Source organism: Taudactylus pleione, unplaced genomic scaffold, assembly GCF_031769625.1.
Source record: "Taudactylus pleione unplaced genomic scaffold, aTauple2 ptg000154l, whole genome shotgun sequence".
Lineage (NCBI taxonomy): Eukaryota > Metazoa > Chordata > Amphibia > Anura > Myobatrachidae > Taudactylus > Taudactylus pleione.
The window spans coordinates 18,872,093-18,899,186 of record NW_028284556.1 but is presented as its reverse complement, the minus strand read 5'-3'; the positions used below and the strand labels follow the sequence as shown (position 1 = coordinate 18,899,186).

General features: G+C 46.1%; 1 protein-coding gene across 1 annotated transcript in view; it reads left to right on the top strand.

Annotated features, from left to right (window-relative positions):
• The window catches only part of ADGB (androglobin), a 435,925-nt gene that overhangs the window by 404,261 nt on the left and 4,570 nt on the right, over positions 1–27,094 (top strand). The window contains exons 33-34 of the mRNA XM_088474497.1: positions 5,949–6,048; positions 7,542–7,725. Of these exons, the coding sequence (XP_088330623.1) occupies positions 5,949–6,048; positions 7,542–7,725 (284 nt within the window). The remainder of the gene's footprint in view (positions 1–5,948; positions 6,049–7,541; positions 7,726–27,094) is intronic.

Sequence of the window (27,094 nt, the reverse complement as noted above, 5' to 3'; positions counted from 1 at the left end):
AGAGGCCAAAATATGAAAATTATGTCAATGTCCCAATATTTATGGACCTGACTGTATATAAACCCACCAGTAGTTCAAGTTTTTTCAGGATGTTATTGGAGGGATCCCCCAGTAGTTTTTTGTATGTCTGGCTATCTGATAGTTGGCGGAGAATTTCAGCATGGTAGTCATCCCTATCTAGGAAGACTGCCCCGCCTTTATCGGCGGGTTTGATGACAATTTGATCATTGTTCTTTAGTGTCTTTATAGCTTTCTTCTGGCCTGCCGTTAGATTGGATTTTCTAGGAAATTTAAATTGTGTATTTTCTAACTCTTCTTTTACTAAACGTTCAAACATTTCCACATAGCAACCTCTTTTATGTTTTGGAAAAAAAGTAGATTTTTTCTTTAAGACTTTAATATTTGGGGTACTGTTCTCTTTTGTCTTCCTCCTTTTCTGAAAAGAATCTCTTTAATGCTAACTTTCTTATGAAACGTTGGAGATCTACATATACCTCAGAGTCATCTATTCAATTGGATGGGTACAATTTCAAACCCTCTCTCCTGAAGGGTCTTTCCATCTTTATTAAGTTGGTATTTACTCAGATTATAAATCTTTGTTTTACCAGTTTCCCCATCCATAGGTCCGTCACTTTTATTTATATCCTGATGAATCTCTTTTTACTTTGACAAACCTATTTTTTTTTTTTTTTTTTTATATATAAATGTTTGTGTCCCAGCCATACATGCACTTTTCTTTTCTTATATGGGGATATTCTGGCTATGATAGGAATTTCCTGGTTGGACTTTCCCCTAAAAAACATTGATGCCTGAAGCTTCCTCTATTATTGTCCTCATTCTGTATCCAAAATCTTATATTATCTTTCCTCATTTTTTCTTTTTTTCTAAAGAGAAAATTAGAAATGAATATGAGGAGGGAAATACTATAAACAGAAACAAAAGAATACCTAGATTAGAAAGGAATAGAAGAAGATGGCTACCGATACAGAATGAATTCTTATCAGGATAGAAGAGTGAGGATAAATAGAAATCCCTCTATTAGCCCAGATCAAAAAAGAATATCTAGATTAGAAAGGAATGGGAGAGAAGAAGAGGGCTAATGATATAGAATTAATTCCTATCAGGATAGAAGAATGAGGAGAAATAGAAATCCCTTCATCACCCCAGATCAAAAAAGATTCAGGAGACCACCAGTACCGGAACAGTATGATTCAGACTCAAATAGAAATCAAAGAGGGGAGCTCTTTAGAATAAAAGAAAAAATGAGGAAAGATAATATAAGATTTCGGATGCAGAATGAGGACAATAGTAGAGGAAGCATCAGGCATCAATGTTTTTTAGGGGAAAGACCAACCGGGAAATTCCTAGCATAGCCAGAATATCCCCATATAAGAAAAGGGGATGTAGGACTGGGACACATAAACATTTATCAAAAAAGAAAAAAATAGGTTTGTCAAAAGAAAAATAGATTCATCAGGATTTAAATAAAAGTGACGGACCTACGGATGGGGAAACTGATAAAACAGATTTATAATCTGAGTAAATACAAACTTAATAAAGACGAAAAGAACCTTCTGGAGAGAGGGTTGAAATTTGCCCCATCCAATCGAATAGATGACTTTGAGGTATATGTAGATCTCCAACGTTTCATAAGAAAGTTTGCATCAAAGAGGTTCTTTTCAGAAAAGGAGGAAGACAAAGAGAATAGTACCCCAAATATTAAAGTCTTAAAGAAAAAATCAACTTTTTTTCCAAAACATATGAGGTTGCCATGTGGAAATGTTTGAACGTTTAGTAAAAGCAGATTTAGAAAATACACAATTTAAATTTCCTAGAAAATCCAATCTATAGCTTTCCTCTGGCCCGTCATTAAAGACACTAAAGAACAATGATCAAATTGTCATCAAACCCGCTGATAAAGGCAGGGGGGTGGTCATCCTAGATAGGGATGACTACCATGCTGAAATCCTCTGCCAACTATCAGATAGCCAGACATACAAAAAACTACGGGGGAATCCCTCCAATAACATCCTGAAAAAACTTGAAGTACTGGTGAGCTTATATACATCTCAAGGTATCTTATCGGTGGAGGAGGCCAATTATATCAAGCTGGAAAACCCTTCCATTCCAGTATTGGGTGTGTTACCCAAGGTACAAAAAGTACAGATAAACCTTCTGGACGTCCAATAGTGGCAGGGATCAACTCTATAACTTCAAATTTATCCTGCATTTTGGTCTTTATGATACAGCCTCTAAAATTCAGACTAAATCACACATGAAGGATACCATTTCTGGGATTAACAAATTTATGCGATGTAATTGGCAAAGTGGCCATTATTTAGTAACTGCAGACGTGAAGGCTCTGTATACAATAATACAGCATCATTTAGGTCTGGAGTCTTTAAAATACTATCTAGATAAAGATAATATGGATGTAAGACATAGAGACTTCATCCTAAAAGGAGTATCTTTCATTTTAAATAACACATTTTTTTTGGGTAAGAAGGCAAATTTTGTTTACCATGATCCGGGACTGCTATGGGCACCAGGCTGGCACTCAGTTATGCGAGTTTATTCATGGCCCACTGGGAGGACCAACAGGTCTGGATGGGCCATGAATGGGATGCCAGCCTGGTGCTCTGGATTAGGTATATAGATTATGTTTTTTTATATGGGGGGGTGACGAGGCATCATTATATATATTTTGCAAGTATCTTAATACTAACAATAAAAATATTGAATTAACTTTTGAAACAAGTGAAGTAGAGGTGAACTTCTTAGATTTAACTATATATGTAGAAGGAGAAAGTTTGTTAACAAAAACCTACTTAAAGCCGACAGATTGTAACTCCTATATTAATCAAGAAAGTAATCATCATGACAACTGGATTAACAGTATACCTAACAGTCAATTCCAGCGCCTAAGGAGAAACTGCGCCAAAATAGTAGTCTATGACAGACAAGCTGCTACAATGGAAAGACAATTCTTAAGTATGGGGTACAACAAAGAAAGGGTTTCAGAAGCCAAACAAAGAGGTAGGAATTTGGAACAAAAAGAAGCTCTCAGCTATAAAGAAAAACAAATGAATGGGATGGAGAAGGAAGTACTTTTTATTACAAGATATACATCGCAACACAAACAACTAGAGACAATAATAAAAAAACATTGGAATGTTCTAGTTAAGGACACTTTATTAAAAGATTGTATAACCAGCAAACCACAAATAATTTATAAGAAAGCAGAGATTTTAAAAAAACCTTCTAGTAACAAGTGCCTTACCCATAAAAGAAAAAACAACCAAGTTTATGTCAAAGGGCTTTTATTGTTGCGGCACTTGCAGCATGTGTAATTGCTGCAAGACAGAAAGTAAAATTATGCAATATAAATCTAATGTTAACACACATACTGTACATACAAAATAAGAGACTTTATAACATGTGGGAGTAAGAATGTGGTATATCTCCTAGAGTGTAGCTGTGGGGCTCAGTATGTGGGGAGGACAAGCAGGATGCTGAAAGAAAGATTAGCTGAACACTCTAGGAATATTAAGAAGGGGTATGAGAAACATAATGTCTCATTGAATTTTAAAGAAAAACATTCTTATAATATAAAGGATTTAAAAAGTCTCTGAGGGATTAAATTATGTAAGAAAAACTGAAGATCAAAGGATACAGAAACAGCTTTGGCTAAATTAGAGATGAGAACCATTTTTGTATTAAAAACTTTAATACCAAAGGGTCTCAATGTAGACTTTGAAACTAAATGGTTCATGTAAAATATATATTTATATTCTTTTCATTCCCTGGTTACAGCTGCAATATAAGACTAATGTTTATTTTATTTTCTCTCCACTCTCTTTTTTACCCCTTTTTGTCCTCCCCAATGTGTTTATATGAGATATGGATGAGAATTAATAGCCTCCTTTGATTGATATATTATTTTATGTCTGTATAACTTTTTAGAACTAGTTTATTTCTAAATAACATATTTTAAATCAGCCTTGTATTAGTTTTTTTTTTACAAACATATGTCCTTTTAAATAAGGCTTTTAGATTTATGAAAGTATTAAATTGATTAATGAGTTTAGAAAAATATTATTGGTTGAGGGAAACCATGTGACCGGGTGTGGCAGTTCTTGAAAAAGGAGAAAAGGATTCTCCGAAACACGTTGAAGCCACACCACCAGACAGCCTGGAGGAAAGTGCCGACCCGAGGAGGTTTATTGTAAAAGCTGTTTCACCTTCACCATATTCTGTAGCACGGAGAATCGGTGCCGGCTACCATCTTCTCCCCCTGCAGGGTTACGGTACTTTTTCCTTCGGAAGGATCTATAAAGAATGACTGTCCGCACACCGATGTTTACATAACTGTTTTTTTATCTATTTTTAATCATCGCTGAGATTTTCTTGGATTTTATTTCTTCCTGTTCATAAATAAATTTTAAGATTTTGTATGAGAAAATTCCCGTTTCTCTGGAGCCAAACGAAACTCTGATGTGTATGCGAGAGAGGATATAAATGTAAGTTTCCTCTTTCCATAGGGTCCTGACATTCGTGGTGGTAGAACACGCTAAAAAGATACCTTTTACTGCATTCGAGTTAGAATTTCAATGTAAGTTTGTATCTAATTGTTCGGGAGAAAGAACAACGCATGATTGAAGTGTGGGCGCACAGTGATACTTTAATCTGACAGTATCATATATTTTTGTTGTCCAGTATTGTTAGCGCTTATTACCTCTTCTTGCTAGTTATTTAAATAGCCAGCATTAGGCCCCGCTGCCTTTACAGGAAACTCCTGCGATTCACTGGTCCGTGAGGAGGGGGCAGGGATAATTGGTGCGATCCGTACCATTTAGCACCACATCCTGCCCACTACCTAGTGAAGTGGGCAGGATGGGGAGATATTCCAAGATGTTTGCGGGTCCGTATGGAGGGGGCCTAGGAAGTGGGCGGGATGCGGGAGATTTATCTACTCTTTCGGGGGTGCGGGGGGTTTCCCGATAATTTGGGAGCCTCCCGCGACTCCCGGGAGAGTATGTATGCAATATGTGATTTGCAGTGGTAGTATTTATCTGCATTATGTGGTATGTAGTGCAAGGGGTATTTCTCTCCAATATGTGATTTTCAGTGGGCTTACTTTGATGCAATTTGTGGTTGTCAATGGAAGTAATTTCCTAGTCCATCCCTGTTTACAAGATTCCAAAATTAATGTTTGTGCTTGTATAACTTGATTTACTGTACGCAAAGGCCCAATTTTCAATCCCAGGGGCTGATTCAGCAGAGGACGGAATTTCAAAGTCGCACACAAGCAGCTTTACAATTCTGACATTGCAAATATGCAAAAGCAGCAGAAGGTGTCTGACACCCCCTGCTGCATTTGCGACAGTCAGCACTGTCCCCAACATCGAAGGCCATTAGGCTTGCGAGGCCAGGACACTGCATCTGTGGATGCAGATCCCTGTCTTGACACTCCCGGAAATCGGGGGCGACGCACCCCCACACCGCCCCATAAATGCCTCTGCCTGCCAATCAGACAGAGGCATAGCAGGGTCTGCATGTGATCACGCATGCACACATAGATTCCTGATCATTGAGAATCTATGTTCAGCATTGCATTTACATGAAATGCTGAATCAGCCCCCCAGTGTTTATTCCATTGCCTCCCTCTATATAAGTAAATCTTTTAAAAACAATGACCTTATTCTACAACCTGCTATTGTTCTCTAATTAACATAAATGGTGCAATATGAAATGTCTGTAGCTGCAAAATAACTATAATGTGTCAGGACCAATAGAAAAAACATTTGTTATTTTTGTTCACTCTTGAAATATATTTATTCCCTATATTACTAACTTAATGGTAAAAAAACGCATGTTTTTCACAAATATCACATAAAAATCTGGTAAAATTATGTTAATGAATCAATTTTGTTTTACATTACTTCCAGTTGAACTACCTTTCAAAATCCCGGAATCTCAATCAACTGATCTAAATGTAACGGCTCCAAAGAGACAGTTAGAACCTGTAGACTTGACACCTTTTATGAGGTAAGCAATGTAATATTGTACATAATGTACTGTGGGCCTGATTCAGACCCTGTCGCGAGCGCTGAGCGCTCGCAAGCGGGTTTATGGTGCCCTAGTGCGCATACGCACGACGGAGGGCGCTCCGTCGTGCGCATGCGCGAGACCCGGATAGCGACGACCAAGCCGTCGCTATGGGTCTCGCACCAAAGGGGGCTTGCTGTCGATGGTGAGTGACAGCACGCCCCCTCTGGTGGGCGTGCCGGGGGCGTGGCTGCCCAGACAGGCGTTCCCATGGGAACGTCTACTGTCTGGGGCCGGCCCCACTGACATCACTAGTGATGTCAGTGGGAGTGCTTTTGGCTCTGATAGAGCCAAAAGCACTCCTGGGCTTGCGGCAGCGAGACCCTACCGCAGGGTCTCGTCGCAAGCCCGATGGTCGCGATGGTCTTGACCATCGCGAGCATCTATTTGGCTGCTCGCATAAGCTGTGGGTGGTCACCCACCGCTATGCGAGCGGCCAGGAGGCCGCTCCAATTTTAGGTATGAGGGCCCTGATTCAGAGCGAGCGCTCTTGTCATAGCGTCCGGCTCTGACTCAGGCCCTGTATGCAGTGATATATACAATACTGTGCAAAAGTTTTAGTCAGGTGTGGAAGGGATGTACTTATGAGACCGGCGGCCACAATGCCGCTGGTCTCAATACCGACAAGGGACTTAAGATAGGCGTTGAAACACCGACGCCTATCTTAATCCCGACACCAGAACGCTGAGGACGCCAGCCCGTTCGAGGTAAGTCCGGGGCGCCCTTAGTGTTAGCTGCAGGGGTTGGGGTTAGGTTTAGGGAGCATAGCGGGGTCAGGTTTAGGCTTTGGGTGGTGGGTCAGGGTCAAGCAGCCCCAGGGAGGGTTAGGTTTAGGGTGCAGTAAGGGGGGGTTAGGGTTAGGCACCCCTGGGGGGAGGTTAGGCATTAGGGGGAGGAGGTTAGGGTTAGGCACCACTAAGGGAGGGTTAGGATTAAGGGGGATAGAGGGGTAGGCATAGGTTACTTACCTGTCCTGTAGGGATCTTCTCCCTTCGGGTTCCCGTAATATGAACTGGCGGCTGCTGGGACTTCATACCCATTCCGTGTAAAATAAATGGTGCAAAGTAAGAATCCTTTCAAAAATAGAAGTGTTAATAGTTTATTTCTATCAATTAACAAAATGCAAAGTGAATGAACAGAAGAGAGATCTAAATCAAATCAATATTTGGTGTGAGCACCCTTTGCCTTTAAAACAGCATCAGTTCTTCTAGGGAGACTTGCACAGTTTTTAGAGCAGGTCTAAAATGCTTATTTTGGTTTATATGCAACCGTCATTATGTAATTAAAGAATTATTTATTTAGATATGTATACTTTGAGGCGCTGCAATCTTCTCAGTATATTTGCTTGCACCTCATTAGCTATAGTAGGCTATACGAGACCTCCCTTGTATGCTGAGTACACACAGTAATGCAGATCTTCTCTTTCTGTACAGAAAAAGAAAACCAGAACCGGTATTAAAAGATGAGTATATCATTCATCAGCAAGCATTGCAAAAAGCAGAGGAAATCAGACAATTCAGGCAGATAAGGGAAGAAGTTAAAGAGCAGAGAGAGCAGGAACAAAATGCCAGGAATCTACTGAAACAAAATGTGCTGCAAATGTATGAAGATTTACAGGTACAATACTGTGCTTTGCAATAAGTGCTTGTATTTGTTTTCTGTGATTTGTGTTATTGTCGATATTACTACTACAATGCTGAAAAGTGTAATTTCTGCCTTTTTGTCATGGATTGCTCATGCCTTTGTGACAAGTAAAACATTGTCCATTTATACTTAGACAAGATAAGGGACAGAGGTGATGTGATAGAAAATAAAAAATAATTGGTGGCAGATAGACTGAAAGGTAACAAAGACTTATTCAAATTTAGTTTTGAGTGGAATAAGGTGATATATATACGTATATTCAATTAGAAATGTAATTTACTTGCGCACAGGCGAATCAGAAGCTCCTCTTGGGGAAGGAGCTCTTTACAATGCAGCAAAAAGTTTGCAAATTGCTCTCATTAAGCAGGAGAGCTTCCCCTCTTGTGCAGGTATATTACATTTTCTTAATTCACATACCCCAGTGAATTCACCAAAAACAAATGGGGTGAGTGAGAGCTGGATGCAGGTAAAGCTTTTACCTCTGTCCAGATGTTTTCCGCCGTGAGATGCAGTTCATGGAGATTCATGCACTTTCGATTGGCATTTCTGGGTGGTAACTGGGGGATGGCTAACAGTCTAGGGCGTGTTGGTGTCACTGACTGCATCTAAAGAGGCAGTTGCTCTGACATCGGGGGCCGTTTTCACACCGGCATTCTGCACCTGCTGTAGGCAGGTGCAATGTCCAATGGTACATCCTTGTATGCACATTGGTGGATTTGAACCGCAGCCGGTGGGCGTCTAAATATGAAACCCATCGGCCGCAGCATTAGCATAAAAATGCAGTAGCACTGCATTCATCTCTGAATCACCCCCTAAATGTTTCATTTTTGGGTAGGAGTTCCTTGAAAGAATTTCCTGGAACAGTATCTTAGCAAACGTACAGAATGAAAAATATATAAGGGCACAAATTCAAATACTAACAAATAAATAGCAAGTATTCATAAAAAAAAATATAAAAATATTATTATTATTAAACATTATATCCAATTTAAAATGTACAATTACAGTATTATATGCAAATGTGTCTACATACATCTATCCTCCGTGCGCTACAAGTCACGTTACACATAACGTGTGATCACGATGCGGTAGCGTCCAAGGCCGGCTCCAGGAGACTGAGCACCCTGTGGCAGCCCGGTAAGCAGCACTCTGCGCGACCGAAATTGTGGGCGTGACATCATTACCATGGCACGCCTCCAAATAACGTCTGGCTGGGGGTAAAACCCAACCCTTCGTCACTGGCTGGGCTTCCTCCAGCCCTATCCTATCAGTGAATGGATGCGGCGTGCTGCGGCGGGGCAGGTCCCCAACCTCCCGATTTGACCACCCGCGGGCCATTTCCGTCCACGTGTGGAACAGCGGGACAGTACTGACCCGCTGAAATTGGGATGTTGGGCAGGGGTGCGCCCTCTATGGGTTGCGCCCCTGTTCGACCGCCCTGGTCGAACACCCCTAGAGCCGGCCCTGGTAGCGCCGAGTGTCTCTTCCTGCGACTTTTTCTCTTTTTTCTTAAAATCCGCCAAAGCGCAAAGTGATGCAAATAGGACACACACGTAGCTTGTGCTGATTAAATTGATATGCAGTATATATTCTGTGTGCGACTGCGGCTGTATCTGTATGCGAATTGCTACATTGCAGAGTCAGCGGCTGTGACACTTTAAATTAGCATTTTGCATGCACATTCAGCCACAGTTGCACACAGACAATAGGCATGCCACATGTAATTTTCATCAGCAGAAGCTGCTTGTACGTTCTATTCTTGTATGTCTTAGTGGCATATGGTTACTCTTACAAACAGTAACATGACAGTAGTTACTGCCACCATCAGGTTTCTTCACCGGCTCTTTGAAAAAGGCTCGGACTGGGGTGCCGAGGAGCCGGGTAATTGCCCTGTGGGCACCACTGCTTTAGACTCCGCCCCTTTTTGTGAGGAGGCGGGGTTTAGAGGGTCGCGATCGGGGGAGGGGGAGGGTGACAGTGTCCAGGTTCTTCCCCCTAGGCTGCCCAGCAGGTCACATGACTGCTGTTATGATCGGGGCTGGACACTACTGCTGCCTGTGAGACGCTGCTTCATCCATTGCCTTAAACTCCGCCCCTTCTCATCAATCCGTGAGTCTCCGCCACTTTTTTTGCAGCCTGTCTCTGTCCTTCTACTCCCGTAATCCACTCCCTGCCCCCATCCTCTCCTCTGTCTGCCAGCTTCTGGGTGTATTCTCCTCCTCCTCTGGAGCTCCGCAGTGTGAGACCAGGCAGCTTTCTCCATTATGAGGTAAGTGCATGTTATGGGGGTGGGGAGAATTAATGTTATTGTTATCCCGGGGTGTGTGTATGTTAATTTTAATGGGATGGGGGGGGAATTAAAATTATAAGGTATATATAGGAATATTATTGTTATTAAGGTATAAAAAAATATATTATTGTTACCTACCCCCGCAATCTAACCCTAACCCCCCCCTACATCCTAACCCTCCCACCTGCCGTCTATCCCTAACCCCCCGCAGCCTAACCCTCCTCCCGCCGCCTAACCCTCCGCAGCCTATCCCTCTCCGCTGTCTAACCCTCCTGCAGCCTAACCCTCCCCCTGGGATCTAACCTTAACCCCCCCTGCAGCCTAACCCTCCCCCCGCCATCTAACCCTAACCCCCCCTGTAGCCTAACCCTATTCCCCCCTGCGGCCTAACCCTCCCCCCGCTCTCTCTATCCCTAGCCTAACCCTCCCCCTAGTGCCTAAACCTAACACATAACCCCAATACTTACCGCTGGGATTCTGACTGATGTCGGGATTCTGGTGCTGGTATTCTGAGCGCTGGCATCCCGACGGCTGGGATATCAGTTACATCCCGTATAATAGTGGGAGCAGCTATGGATGGGTTGGGTATGATATCACGGCTGTCGGGATGCCGCAGGTCGTAACACAGACAGCGGCATCCCGACAGCCTGAATACCGACGTACTATATGACAAAATGCCTTATTAAGAATTTAAATATATTTCTGCAAATTTTATGGAGATTACTTGAAGTGCTGGTCTTTTGGCATCATGTCAGATACATATTTGATGTTTACATGTGTGTGTATATACTGTACACACAGACAAACATAAAAAAAATTCAATGTGGGTACAGGAGTAATAGCAGATAACAGACCAACAGCATCCGACATGATGCCAAAAGATCAGCACTCCAAGTAATATCCATTTTGCGTGTATATATATATATATGTATATATATAAACAATTGCACCCACCTAGTTTTACTCCTCTCTCCCCGTTACTTCATTTCTCCCTTCCTGATATCTCTCTCCTCCCTTTGTCTGGTTCTCTCTGTTCCTGTGTTCCCCATTTTGCTTGCCTCCTTTTCTATTAATTTATGGCTGCCACCTAATGCCAAGGTCAGAACAGATTTTTTTTTTGTCTTAGGGTACATCGTATTGGTGTTTGAATAATGAGTTAAACACTATTGGGTGAGGGATGGTATCTGTGTTTAGTTGTGCATAAGAGCTATCACATACTCTACTGATATGTGACATGTTTTTCAGTGGGTTGGAGGGGCATTAAGTGAGGGGTGTGGTGAGGGAGGTATAGTGTTAGGTGGTGGTGTGTGATGGCTATTTCAGTGGGTAAATAGGATGGTGTTTGTGTGTAGTAGTGGGTAAGAGGTATGATATACTGCGTGGATTGATGTGTTAGGGCAGGGGTTCTCAAACTTTTTTGCTCTGGGACCCCGTCTAACAATAAAAATTATTACAGGACCCCAGCAAGTTACTGCAGAATGACTGCCACACATGCGTGGTCAGCAGACCGCTCATGCACAGTAGCACTATGGAAACTGAAGTGAGGTATCTGCTAATGCAGGGGCAGAACTATGGGAGACAATGGAGGTGCGTCATCTATTGCCCACAATATAGTCACCCCACTTAAGGCCCCACCCCACTATATTAGTGTTTTTGTGCATAAGTGATAGATAGATAGATAGATAGATAGATAGATAGATAGATAGATAGATAGATATGCACCACATTTATTTTCCCTTTTGTTTTAGGGGGGCACAAAAATAATAACTTGCCTACTGGCATCTGGTATAAACTTACGCCACTGCGCTAATGCGATCATTTCATTTAGACATTGCAGGGACGAGCTCCTTTCGAAGCCCCTGTCCCTGCAAGGCAGAGAATGACTGGGGAGACAGTGGGTGACAGGGGAGGCAAAGCGTGACGTAGGAGGCAGCGGATAACAGGAAGAAGCTGTGGGTGACAGGGAGAAACAGTTGGTGATGGTGGCAGAGGGTGGCATGAGAAGGCAGAGGGTGACTGGGGAGGCAGTAGGTGACATAGGAGGCAGTGAGTAATAGGGAGAAGCAGTGGGTGACAGGGGGTAGGCAGAGGGTGTCGGGTGACGGAGAGGCAGTGGGTGGCAGCAAGAAGCAGTGGGTGACGGGGGGAAGTGGGTGAAAGAGAGAAGCAGTAGGTGGCAAGGAGTAGCATAGGGTTTCAGTAAAGACAGTGGGTGACTGGGGAGGCAAAGGGTGACATAGGAGGCAGTGGGTAACGGAGAATGAGTGGCTCACATAGGGAGGCAGAGGGTGACAGGGAGAGACAAAGGGTGGCAGGGGGTGACTGGATGACAGGGAGAGACAGGGTTATAAGGGGGAGGCAGATCATGGCATGGAAAGGCAGAGAGTGACTGGGGAGGCAATAGGTGACATAGGAGGCAGTGAGTAATAGGGAGAAGCAGTGGATGACGGGGAGGCAGAGGGTGACAGGAGGCGGCAGTGGGTGGCAAGGAGCAGCAAAGGGTGGCAGGGAAGACAGTGAGTGACTGGGGAGGTAGTGAGAGGCTAAGGGTAACATAGGACACAGTGGGTAACAGGGAGAACCAGTGGGTGACAGGGGGAGGTAGTAGATGAGAAAGACAGAGGGTGCAGTGCGTTTCAAGGAGGAGGCAGTGGATGACCGGGGGAGGCAATGGGCTTTTAATAAATTTGTTTTTTTTCTGTTCACCCCCTCCAGTTCCCACACTGTGTGCTCCCCTGTTCCCCCATAGTGTCTGTGCTCAGCACTCCCCTCATTCCTCCACCTGCTCAAGTTTCTTCTCCCTAAACAGCAATCAACACACATTCTGTGTCCTCCAACCCTGGCTTCAGTGGTACCCCAGGCTGCACTTACTTAACAACATCTGCACAGACTGCAGACAGAGTATGGTAGCTGGCTACTCTGAGTCTGTCTGCTGCTGAGGCTTGCTGCCTGTGTGTCAGTTTTTGCTGCTGGGCAGGAGGACAAGAGAAGCTGAGCACTGGGGTGGGACGGGGCTGCCTGATGACTCCTCGGATCTCTTAGCCAGTGATCTGAGGAGTCTGAAATAACAGGCAGTTCAACTGGTTTCAGTCTCCTCAGAGGGGTCATCAACCTCACCCCATGTGAGTCGCGACCCCAAGCTGAGATGGCCGCGACCCACTTTGGGGTCACGACCCACAGTTTGAGAACTGCTGTGTTAGGGGATTGCATAATATGGGCAATGTATTTGATTAAGGGTAAGTATAATGAGGGAGGTATAGTGTGAGGAGTAGTGGTGTGTGAAGGCTATTTCGGTGGGTGATGAATAGTGCCTGTGAGTAGTAGTGGGTAAGATGTAATATATACTGCACTGTTAGATGTGTGAGAGGTATTTCAGTGGGTGCGTGATGTATCCAATCAGTGGTATGTGTATTGGGGAATGTAGTGTATTACAGGCAGCAGTACTTACCACTGTGTCCTTTTACAGATGAACTGACACTGACAGTTTGTGCTCCCTGTTCCTCGACGTATGTCCCATTTACCAATAAAGACATTCTAGACATCCCAGAACAGCGAACAATTGTAGCAGGTGCTGTCACCTTAATGGAACACCATGCAGAGACAAGCTCCTATAGGAACCCCTATGCCTAGATGTAATTTTAGTTACATTCAGGCGAACCTTAATATCTTAGAATTATCACGTGCTAATAAATATACCCCTAAGTAAGAGGTAACCTACAGTATTGCACTATATACTAATAGAGTTGAAACTAAGAAGTGCGGGGGCAATGGAGTGATCTTTCACCTAGGCCAGTAAAATGCTTAGTTACAGATTTTAGCATTAATCTGCTGTATCCCAGTTGTATGTTGTAATGGTATAATACTAGAATTGTTTTTTTATTTATGTTATATTATTTATACAGTATAAACATACAAACTCCACATAGATGAAACCCACACCCCATAGCCTCTTACTAGTGTCATGGTGGTGATGTATTTTCACCAGTTTGACTAAAGGTGCATATCCACTACATGAGAGTGGAACGACTGTACGAGTACAACATTGTAATCATGCAATCGTTCATCATCCTGTGCAGTTTATAATGTGCCCACACTCAGCGATATGTCATTCAGTGCAGGCACCCTACCTCATCCCCGAACATGCACAAACTGTCAATATCGGCAGGTTGGCCTGCATGTTCAGGCGATGACAGATGTCGAAAACTACCAGCAGGAGCGCACATTGCTGGTCCTTTTCGACATTTTACTGCACAATTAATGAGCAATTGAACAATTATGATGTCGTAATCGTTCAATCGCTCATTTTTATTATGTAGTGGATACGCACACACCTTAAACCTGGGTGCACACTGGCAGATATATATCGCCCGTTCAATCAAACCGACAATATACAGTATCTGCAATGCATTGGCATGTGTGTGAAGACGATACGTCTGAACAACGTATCGCGGCCGATGCCCGATATATATCCGCAGATATATTGGCACTTGTGGCTGTGCAGGTGGTTTGCCAATTGCCCTTACACTTGCTGCAGGGATGACCGGTGCCTGATATTTCAACTGAGTGGACACAATTAAATGACCACCCAAGTGTGATGTCAGGCAAGACACATCGGGCGGGCGATTAGTAAGTTAGATAAGTCGGCGGATCGGCCGGAAGGTGTGTACCCAGCATAAGCAAGCATAAGTTAAACTAGTGTTTGGACTGAGGGCCTGATTCAGAGCCGCTCGTAAGCGGCCGCTCGTTCGCTTTGAGCGATGTTCGCACAACTGCGCATGCATATGGGTCGTTATGCGCATGCACAAGCCAGTTATTGCGGTCTGAAATCGTGCGCTCGCAAAACAGCAAGGGGCTGCTAATTTGATTGACAGAATGTACCGTTTGTGGGTGGTAACGGGAAGGTGCTTGAAAACGGGGGAGTGGAGATCCGAACGCAGGCGTGCCAAACAGTGAAAAGGGCGTTTAATGGGAGTGCATAATTAGTAAAGGAGCGTCATCGACCACGTCACTTGGTTGTCTTTTAGCCTGAACTGCTCGCAGTGATAGCGGTAAGAAAAAGCTACCACAAGCACTGCGAGCAGTTCAGATGCCTTTCGATGTACCCGATTAATCTTATAAATATCGGAGATGACGTGTGATGCGAACGGCAAAGGGGCGTCTTTACAAAATTGCGAGCACATTTTTCGTTCGCTCGCTCGCTCAGACAGACATAGAGGCGTCAACAAACCGCAAAGAGTGAGCGCTCAATTTAAATAGCCGGCCCCTTTTTTGGAATGACCGTCCGCATATAGCATCCGGCTCTGAATCAGGCCCTGAGTGTTTATTTTCACTTTTGTATATTGTGTGGTGCAGTGGATCAGTGGTACACAGACACAGGTGCATCTTACACTGTGCTGTGTCTGCGTATCTGAGACTGCGTAATATTCTGTATTATTTGTTGGATGACCACACCCACTCAGTGGCTGGCCATGCCCCCTCAGCGGGCCCCTGCTACTGCATTTCCCTGGTGGGTCCATCATGCCCCAGTCCGACACTGCTTTGAACTTCTTTCTTCTGCGCTTTGTGTATACCTGCTGCAATATCTCTTTGGTGGTAGCTGTGCCTCACTGTATAGGACCAGAATTGCAATAGGCTTTCAAGCCGGGTTCAACCCAGGACAGTCAAGGGGTGCATTAGAATCTTAGCTCTTATCTGTTTATAAACATAATAGTCGCTGTGCAGGATCTTGTAGGAATTGTAGGAGTTTATTGCTGATATGTGGCCCTTAAAAGGACAACTACACCTCACTATGTTTCACCCAGAAGGAATACTATACAAGAAATACACAGTGGGGCTCAACTGCTTAAGGTTTACACATAGGTTGGCAGGTTGTTCGATTCCCGGCAGCGCCTGGCCGACCACAGCAGAGTTCCCGGCAGCGGAAGCCCGACAGCGCTGGAAATCCCGATCGTCCCTAAGGTAAGTATATACTAACCGAACCCTAACCCTCCTTAGGGGTGCCTAACCCTAACCTCCCCCCCAAGTGCCTAACCCTAATCCCCCCTCTAAGTGCCTAACCCTAACCCCCCCTTCCCCGCTGCCTAAACCTAAGTCCCCCGAGGGGGGTGCCTAACCCTAAGTCCCCCCCGGGTGCCCTAACCCTCCCCCCGCGGCTGTCCGCTCGCGGCGCCCGGCATCCCTTCGATCGGGATGCCAGGCGCCTGTCTCCCGACGTCGGCAAAATGTCAGGCGTCTACATCTAGACGCCCGGCATTTCACCCTCGCCGGGATATGACAGTCGGGAAGCCGGCTGCCGGTATTAAGGCAGCCGGCTTCCCGATTGTATACCTTTGGCAGGGGTTATTCTAGCCCCCTACCTCTTTAACCAATACAACTTGATTCACAAAACTTACATATGTGTCTACATGGATTTTTCACTCCTGGTGTCAATACTTTCATTTACAATGGTGTCCTCCCTACTCTTCAGGCATCATTTACAATGGTGTCCTCCCTCCTCTTCAGGCATCATTTACAATGGTGTCCTCCCTCCTCTTCAGGCATCATTTACAATGGTGTCCTCCCTCCTCTTCAGGCATCATTTACAATGGTGTCCTCCCTACTCTTCAAGTAGTCTGTCATTCCAGCATTCTCAGAGGGGAGGGTGGCTAAATCCCCTCTCCACTCTGGTGCCATTAAATGTGGGTTGGGAAAAGACAGATACTGGGTGTGAAGTCCAAATGACAAGTTTTGGCAAATCCTAACTATGGTGGTAGGTGGCAGCGGTGTGCGATGGAGGTCAGTCCACACAGCAGATAAACTTATCCAGGGAATGGTTTATTAACCTGTAGTAACACGTGCAAGATAACACAGGAACAAACAGTATGCAGCAGGGACAGGATGCAAGGATATCCAGTTGCAAGCAGTTGCATGCAGGGTAATTTTGGTGCTTATGGTGCGCCTGCATGCACACACTGTGAGCACTTCTATATGCAGTGGTGGCAGCAGGATGTTTGTAAAGTATGGTGGTGGTGACACCGTGGAGTTCGGGGTCTCTGTGTAGCCTCCGTTAAAGGGGAGCTCTCAGGGACATATCCTATACTCTGAAGGACATGAGGAGAAAGGCACATAGGGAACTGCGCATGCACAGTTTCCAATTTAGCAGGTCGGAGGTTGTGTCTCTGGGTCCTGGTGCCCGGAGGCTATAAAAGCAGAGGCAGCGCGCAGAGCTATCTCTCACAATAACAAGTGCAGTGGCCTCTCTGTGCAGTTCCACGAATCAAGGCATCTTTAATATGGATCCAGGAGTGTGCACTGCAGTTCTAGGAGTCCAGTAGAACTCCCTGATATTCGAGAGTCTCATGGACATTCAACGAAAGCAGGCAGATATCTGTTATTGCTTATATAATATTTATGTATAATATGAAAATGCATAAACATATAAAATAATGAAAATATAAGTTAGAATAAGGTGTAACATAAATATCTAATAGACTCCAAACTGGTAATGACCTGTATATATTAGAATACTGCAAAACATGTCTGGCAGCAAAAAGGAGCTAATAATAATATAATAATAGGTAATCTTGGGTGCAGAGCCGGCCCTAGCCAATTTGGTGCCCTAGGCAAAATTTTGACTGGTGCCCCTAGCATATAATCCCACCACCAACTTATTGTTTATACGCGGATGCCAAAAATAACACATCAATTGATCGACCAATATATCGGGCGCCCGTCGGCCACTGTGTATCAGTGATATGTTCTCAAACATATTGTTGCGCGTCGGCTCTGAAAAATTGTCATTAGCCATGCTATAGCGGAGTGTGTTACTGAAAGTATCTGGTGCACTATATATATATATATATATATATATATATATGTACACAAACACATACATATATATATATATAGATATCTATGTGTATAAATATATTATATATATATATATATATATATATATATATACATACAGATTACACTGTCAGACACGGCACTGACAAAAAAAACACTCTTTGCCCCCAGCTAAATTTATTGATGCTGTGGCTAGTGGCTGGCTGTGCTTTATTGTTAATTGTTTTAAACTCTTACCTGCGGGCACTGGGCAGCAGCCTGCGTTATTCAGAATGGCTGGCTCTGGCTGGGAGTGGGACTTAAGATGGAGGCGGAGAGCAAAGGCCCATGGGAGGTGTGGCAGGGCATGCGCAGCATGCCCTCCCGTGGCCATCTTGGCTCCTCCTGTAGACTGTCAGAATGAGCTTCTAGGCCGAAGCTCAATCTGACTAAGGGCCGGGCGGATGCGGATCCTGGTCACATGACCGGCCTGGCCATCCGCTGCGCTGCCCGATTGAAGAGCTCCATTCGCGGCAGCGTCATGGGGGAGAGAGTGGGTAGCTACGCCGCAAGCTCTGGGGTAGGTGGGACTGGGAGCAGCGGGCAACAGCTAGCGGCAGGCGGTGGCGGCAGGGGGAGGACTGAGGACAGACAGGCAGAGCTCAGCCCTGGAATCAGGGCCAGATTAACAATGGGGCGGATGGAGCTACAGCTCCAGGCCTCCACATAAAAATAGGCCCATTGTCATGACAACATGATGTTGACTGGCCATCTGCTCTCCACACAGTCAGCCATAAATCATAAGTAGTAAAATTGTATTTCTATTCACCTCACAAAATGAAGGATTTTTTTCCTTTTACATATTTAGGGAGACATTGGAGCAGAGAGTATAGGAATGTACACACCCTCACTGGCCACGCTCACACAGCACTGGTCACGCCTCCTCTGCTTCTCATAATAGGCCCTTTGGTCATTTTCAGCTCCAGGCCTATGTGGCCATCAATCCGGCCCTGCCTAGAATGCCCCTAGCATACTGAGTCGCCCCTAGGCATTTACTTATAATGCCTATGCCTAGGGCCGGCTCTGCTTGGGTGATGCTAAGCATTGCTCAGTGCAGTTCACAATGAAATATTTGCAAGTCCCACATACAGTAGATGATATAGGGCCAGATTTAGAGGTGGACGAAGATGTGGCTGCGGCTCTTTCTTTTGCTGCAGTCACGTGTGCGTCTTTATGCTAATTATGTGTCAATCGACTGAGACGCCCACTTGCAGCATCTTTCTGTCACTGTGCATATTTACATGCACCATCGTCATACCATCAGTCGCACCATGGAAACGTGGACCAGCCCTATGGCAGATGCAGTTTCTCCATCCGAGTATTGCCTCCTATGTGAGTGGCTGAGCATCTTTGGAAGCAGCCACTTTCATTGACACGCCCGCATCAGCTTCGCCACCCCCTTGTTCACTCCTAGGAATCCCCATTAAAATTCACTGACCGAGCATCCAATTTTGTGTTGCGTCTCTGTGCCCAGATGCACGCGCAGACTTAAATCAGCCGTTTGTGTGCGACATCTACAATGCGTTCACCCCTGAATCGGACCCATAATGTTTACCTGCCAGATAAGGTGCACTTTGATCCAGGTTGTATTCACTTATAAGCAGTAATAAATGCAGTGAAGTCTTGTGTTGCTGCTCAGTTAAGCACTATGAGTATATGGTGCCATGTATAAACAATTTGCTGCACAATTGGTTCCTCTTAGTCCATCCAAAGGAAAGGTTACCCCAGTGGACCTTTTCAAAGCAAAAAAAGTCCTGGGCAAGATGCAGCAGCGAGCAGACAGGTAGCCAGGTTGATGGGCACATTTTGTGTGGAGGCCTGGGGCTGTAGTCCCATCCACATCATAATTTGGTTCTGAGATGGTAAGTGGCCAGATATTGGGAGCAATACATACAGAGAAAAGAGTCTGTAATTAGTGCACTGATATACAATTAAAATATAACTTTTATTATATTCCTTAGAATAATAAAATGATTGAATGTTTTATTTTAAGAAAAAGCAGCGAAATATAGGTTAAAAATAAAATAGTACGTCCAAAAAAGAGACAGTGATGCATAAAATTGTTGCCAACTGTGTGTCAATGTACTGTATGCCTTCTTTTAATATTTTAACTGTAATTCAATGACATACAGTACAAAAAGAGCCATCATGATATACTGTATGTAGATGTTAATAAGTTTGCCTTAGGGAAGGATATTCATGTAACTTTATATGTTTTTGTCAGTAATTGAGTCTGTTAAGCATATTATGACATCAATATGAGTGAAATATTGAGCTACTTCACCAATAAATCTATTGGGATTCCCTGTTACACCTGGGCAATATTGACATTCCACATTATGTTAACAGAGAATTACTTTTAAATTACTTTTAGCTCTAAATAGTAAGGTTATATTATTGCGTGACACTGGAGATATTTCTTCTACTGTGGTATTGTGAGGACTTACAAAAGCATTATATATATATATATATATATATATATATATAAAATGATATCTTTGGGGTAATTAGCTCGGCAGGGGGTGGATTGGTGCAGTGTTTAGGTGAGGGTCCACACACAGCTTTCAAGCAAAATAATGGAGATGGTGCTTTACTTCCTGCAGGGAAAAACAGGTACAACATAAAGGAACAGAAAATAATAGACAACCTAGGCACTGTTTAGGGCGGCTATTTCACTTCTTGAGCCCTCTCTAATGTGGTGCAGCTAGTCTGCCAACAAAGTCTCTGCCTGCTTCTTGCAGGTCTATCGCCGGCTCCAGCCTGGGTTGGCTTGGCTGCCACAGCTACACAAATACAGTCAGTCCTGGTGGCCTTCCCTGTATCATACAGATATAGGCCCTGGCTTCCTTAGCCTGCAGCTTCACTGCCTTCCTGTCACACAGTCTGAGAGTTTGTGGTCCCTCCTTGCCTCCTGCTAGGTCCAGACACAGGCCTCCTGGCCCCCCAATGGCTCGCTCAGCTTCACTGGGCTCTCAATCCCACATAGACTGTTTCGCCTGACTGGTCTGCCTTCTCATCAGCCCACACCTGATATCTATCCACAAGGCAGCTATTAGGCAACTTCCCATAATGCTTTTCTAGTCTATATGGGTGGATCTCCCCTGTCAAAACACAGAATCTGCTGCTCACCAGTGCCACCTCTGGTGATACTGCCACAAAATATATACATTATATATATATATATATATATATATATATATTTATTATAAATAAATTCATATGACAGACATGCAGATTATATGCATCACACACAAAGATGAAGCTGGAATTCAACATATTTCAACAATATGACAATAATATATGGGGTGGGTAGTCATAATTATTGCTTAGAGGCAGAAACAAATATACACTCTCAGTAGTTAAATTGTATTGTTTATACACATGTGACTCATGTTACAACTGAATGAACATAGGAACTGAGGGGACTTATATATTTATTTAAACCTGCTCTCCTATTTATTTTTACAATATGATTGTTATATTATACGCTTATAAGACCATAAACTTATGATTGACACACAAACAAAAAACTGAATGTTAATAAAACTTTACTTAAAATCAATTTTGACATGTGACTCATGACTTCCTGATTAACTGTGAAGATGTATAAAATAATTCATCTGGTGATGATAGCCATTTCTAGTTGCTGCCTGCTTGCTCCATGGTTCTCACTAAGGACCTGATTAAGACCCGGTCGCTAAGATGCGTTCGCTCGTAGCTGGCTGATGTTTGCATTCTGCGTATGCACCGCAGTGCGCGTGCGCGAACCAGTGCTAGAGATCCAGAAGCAATCACTTGCTGTGCATAGACCGTCCAGCAGAGTGAGTGACAGGAGAAGCGGTTTGTGGGTGGTGACAGGGGCTGGCTGCTAGGAACTGGCGAGTGGACATGCGAACGCAGGCGTGCCTGAGCATCTCAACGCTGTTTCAGAGGCATGCATAATTAACAGGCAGCGTCCTAGTACACGTCACCTGGTTGTATTTCACACTGAAATGCTCGCAGTGCTTGCGGCAGGGTATAGGCAACCTCAAGCGCTGCGTTCGCTTCCGATGGTACCCGATGTAACGATGGGCACATCATCTTCAGGAAGTGTATGCAACCAAGTGGGCATCTTAAGACAGGCTGGTGGGCGTCTACATACACTGAGCGATCGCACGCCAAGACATATTGGGCGTGCTTATGTCTTGCCGTGCGTTCGCCTGCCGTGTCATTTACCTAGCCGGATTTGCATATGCTGGGTGCGAGAATATGCACCTAGCAACCGGGTCTGAATCAGGCACTAAGTATACATCATCTCTGATCTCACCTGGGTAACTCTTTCCATCATATTCAACATAGAACCAGTCGCCAACGTTAACTACATCATCTGAAGTCACTGTGAAAGTTACATTAATATACTATGATATTTTAGCAGCATAAATATTCCAAAATGTTAGCGGTTAAGTGAAATTACATTTTCATGTATTGTGACCTTTATTTCATGGAATGACTAATATATTATAAGGGCACAGTCGTGCCCTTATATTAAGGCTGCATCTAAAAAAAGGTATTTCTCCATAGAAAATTCCAAAGGGGGGGCAGGGTGTTCAAGGGGTTACACCTCAAAGGCTATTAGAGGTACGGATCTGAAATTTGGCATGGCAGGGTAGAACTGTCACTGGCTGCATGCCAAATTTCAGGGCAAAAGCATAAAAAATGAGGATTTGGGAGAAATCTAAAGCTCCAACTGTCACTTTTTTCTGACATTCTCAGTTAGGACCACTTTTCTGCTGTAGTCAGCAGGTGTTCTCACTGTGGCTTCACTCGGGTGCACAAATATGGCCGTCGTTTGCAGGCGATAGCAGCGGCAGGGACACGGAGGTGGCGGTGGGTACACCAGTGGCGGTGGTTGCACGGGTGACAGCGGGACCCAGCGGCAGCGGAGGGGATGGAACGGGCGTTGGATCCAGTCCCCGCCAGCCATTCTGCCGAGTATGGCAGTGGTGCCTATTTCAAAAATTGCGCCTCAGTGCCATTTTTGAAATTCAAAGATGGCTGCCATGAGCCAATCACTGCTCACAGCGGCCATCTCTGACTTTCAAAAATGGTACTCGGCAGAATGGCTGGCGGGGACTGGATCCTCTCGGATCCAGGCCCGCTGCCGACACCCGAACAGGCGCCAGTCCCGCAGCTGCCGGGTGCCTCCACCGATGACATCGCAAGCCAAGCTTGGCTCACGGTGGCCATCTTTGATTTTCAAGGATGGCCCCTGTGAGCCAATAACGACTCGCGATGTCATTGTAGGCGTCAGCACCTGAAGAAGACCACAGAAGCCCTGGGGAGGTGGAAGCCACTCCCCAGGTGAAGACGCCGAAGCCCTGGTGGCTTGGCACCCACCAGTGAAAACACCAGAAGCCCTAGTAGGTGGCGGCCACATAAAAGAGCTAACACAGGCTGCCGCCCACTAGACGAAGATGCCAAAGCCCTGGCGGTTGGCGTCCGCCTGGCAAAGACGCCGGAAGTCCTAGTGGGAGGCAGCCATGAAAAAGAGCTGACACAGGCTGCCACCCACTAGGTGAAGACGTTGAAGCCCTGGCGGGTTGGCGCCCACTAGGCTAGGACACCGAAGCCCTGGCGGGTTGGCATCTGCCAGGCGAATATGCTGGAAGTCCTAGTGGGAGGCAGCCATGAAAAAGAGCTAACACAGGCTGCCGCCCACTAGGTGCAGACACTGAATCCCTGGCGGGTTGGCGACCACCAGGCGAAGATGCTGGAAGTCCTAGTGGGAGGCAGCCACGAAAAAGAGCTGACACAGGCTGCCACCCACTAGGTGAAGACGTCGAAGCCCTCGTGCCCGCCAGGCGAAGACACCAAAGTCCTAGTGGGCGGCAGCCACGTAAAAGAGCTAACACAGGCTGCCGCCCACTAGGCAAAGATGCCGAAGCCCTGGCAGGTTGGCGCCCACCTGACGAAGACACCAGAAGTCCTAGTGGGAGGCAGCCACGAAAAAGAGCTAACACAGGCTGCCGCCCACCAGGCGAAGACACCAAAGCCCTGGCGGGTTGGCGCCCACCAGGCGAAGATGCCGGAAGTCCTAGTGGGAGGCAGCCACGAAAAGAGGTAACAGGCTGTCGCCCACTAGGCGAAAAACTCCGAAGCCCTGGGGGGTTGGCACCCACCAGGCGAAGACACTGGAAGTCCTAGTGGGAGGCAGCCACGAAAAAGAGCTGACACAGTCTGCCGCCCAATAGGTGAAGATGTCGAAGCCCTGGCGGGTTGGCGCTCTCCAGGTGAAGACGCTGAAGCCCTGGCAGGTTGGCGCCCGCCGGCCGAAGACACCAGAAGTCGTAGTGGGAGGCAACCACGAGAAAGAGCTGACACAGGCCCTGATTCAGAGCCGGACGCTCTGACAGAGTGCTCGCTCTGAATCAGGTCCGGGCTATTTACCACCCATGGGCTATTGTGACCACCCACAGCTATAGTGAGCGGCCAGGAAGATGGTCGCGATGGTCAAGACCATCACGACCATAGGGCTTGCGACGAGACCCTTGTGGTAGGGTCTCATTGGCGCAAGCCCCAGAGAGATTTAGGCTCTAACAGAGCCGAAATCTCTCCCACTGACATCACTCGTGATGTCAGTGGGGCCGCCCCCAAACGGAGGCATTTTCATGGGAACGCCTCCGTCTGGGCAGCCACCCCCCGGCCCGCCCACCAAAGGGGGCATGCTGTCACTCAACATCGACAGCATGCCCCCTTTGGTACGAGACCCGGAGCGACGGATTGCCCGTCACTATCCGGGTCTCGCGCATGCACACGTGCGCATGCGCTCTGGGCCACCATCGACCCGGTTGCGAGTTCTCATCGCTTGCGACCAGGTCTGAATCAGGCCCACAGTCTGCCGTCCACTATGTGAAGATGTCGAAGCCCTAGCACCCGCCAGGCAAAGACGTCGAAGCCCTGGCGGATTGGTGCCCGCCATGCGAAGACGCCGAGGCCCTGGTGGGTTGGCGTCTGCCAGGCGCAGATCCAGAAGTCCTGGTGGGCGGCAGCCAAGTAAAAGAGCTGACACTGGCTGTCACCCACTAGGTGAAGACACCAAAGCCCTGGAGGTCTGGTGCCCACCAGGCGAATACGCCGAAGACAGGTGGGTTGGCATCCGCCAGGCAAAAACGCCGAAGCCCTGGCCGGTTGGCGCCCACCAGGCGAAGACGCCTAAGCCCTGGTGGGTTGGCGTGTGCCAGGCGAAGATGCCTAAGCCCTGGGATGGTGGCGGCCACGTAAAAGAGCTTAAATGCCGCCGTCCCCCAGGTGCAGACCTGTAAAATAAAATATTACAATATTAAAGTGTGTTGTGTTGTGTTATTTTAATATTTTTTTACAGGTGGACTACAGGTGGTAGTGGGCCCTAATTCCCAGCATGCTGGTACTTGTGGTTTTCCAAGTACCAGCATGCAGGGAGGCATGCTGGGACCTATAGTTCACCTGCAAAAGAACATATTATTTAAAATGCACCACATCACGCAATCAACCTGGCACCCACCACCCAGGGGTGCTGGGGATACCCGGGCTATCAGCATAGACCTGGGGTGCCCTGATGAGGGGGACCCCTTTATTGTGGGGGTCCCCAGCTCCTCAGGGATCCCCGGCCTGGATTGACTAGCAGTCAGGGTTGATGCTGCGGCTGGGGGTCCCGGTGAAAGGGCTCCCCTGGCTGTGGCATCAGCCCCCTGTTCGAAATAGTCCGGTCCTGGTTCTAGATAATACAGGGGGACCCTACTCATTTATTTCCACTGTATTTTCAGAACCAGGACCGGATCAGAGCCCAGTGCTGGTTGCGCAACTTACGGAGGACCCCTACTTAATTTTTCCCACGTATTTTGGCAACCAGAGCTGGTTCTGACTAGCCCGGTGCTGGTTGTGCTTACATATGGGGGACCCCTATGTCATTTGTCCTCTGCATTTAAGCACTACCAGTACTGGCTGCCTGTGTTTAAAAAAAAAAACTGTAAAAAAATGGCCTGGTCCCACCACCCACAAAACCAACCAGCCCCTGGCTATGGAGCCCCAGTACTGGTTGTGGTAAATACAGGGGACAAACAATGTAGGGTCCCCCCGTATGAAGCACAACCAGCACCAGGCTTTTCAGAACCAGTCCTGATTGCCAAAATACGGGGGACAAATGACGTAGGGGTCCCCCGTATTCAGCGCAACCAGCACTGGCCTCAGAGCCGGTCCTGGTTCTGGAAATACAGGGGGGAAAAATGCTTAGGGCCCCCCCTGTATTTCCCAGAACGAGCACTGGACCCTTTCTAGTGGGGGGTAATGCCACAGCTAGGGGAGCCCTTTCACCGGGCCCCCCAGCGGAAGCATCACCCCTGACTGCTAGTCAGCCCAGGCTGGGGATCCCTGGGGAGTTGGGGACCCCCCCAATAAAGGGGTCCCCCTCTCCAGGGCACCCCAGGCTGATAGCCCGGAGCTATCCCCAGCACCCCCGTGCAGTGGGTGCTGGGTTGATTTTTGTTATGTGGTGCATATGAATATATAAATATTCTCTTTTGCCGTAGTACTACAGGTCCCAGCAGGCATCCCCTGCATACTGGCTCTTGGAGAACCACAAGTACCAGCAGGCGGGGCACTAAGGGCCTGCTGGTACCTATAGTACCCGGACTTTTCGCCTACATCGCATGTTTTGGATGCGGAAACTTATTGTGCTCGTCCCTGCTATTTGCTGTATTCCAAACCACGCTAAAAAGGCAAGCCGCGAAGTCAGAACAGGCGGAAAGTAGTGTCAGAATAGGGGAAATCAACCTTAACCCCCCAAAAAAGATACAGTAACATTGGGGATCAATGTAGTTTGGGGTACTTAAGTTGTTTCAATAGCTTCTAATTAGCGTCTTTGCACAAGTGATGAAAAATTGCATTTTGCTGTATTTTTGGGAGAAAATAAGCAGTCCTGTCAAATTTGGGGTACTTGAAAATGGGTGCTAGTATATTTTAATGTCTCTAAAGTGAAGTTTTACTAAAAGCAAATTTCCTTCAGCATACAAGCACCTGCAATCCCAAAAACTTTTGACCCCTTCTTAGGGCACCCCCAGAACCTTATTTCACTAGTTTTTGAAGTTGTCCCCTCCAGTGGTGTAATTATGGCAGGGCGAGTGGAACACGTGCGGTGAGGGGGGACGCCGCCGGCCATGGTACCGGCCCATC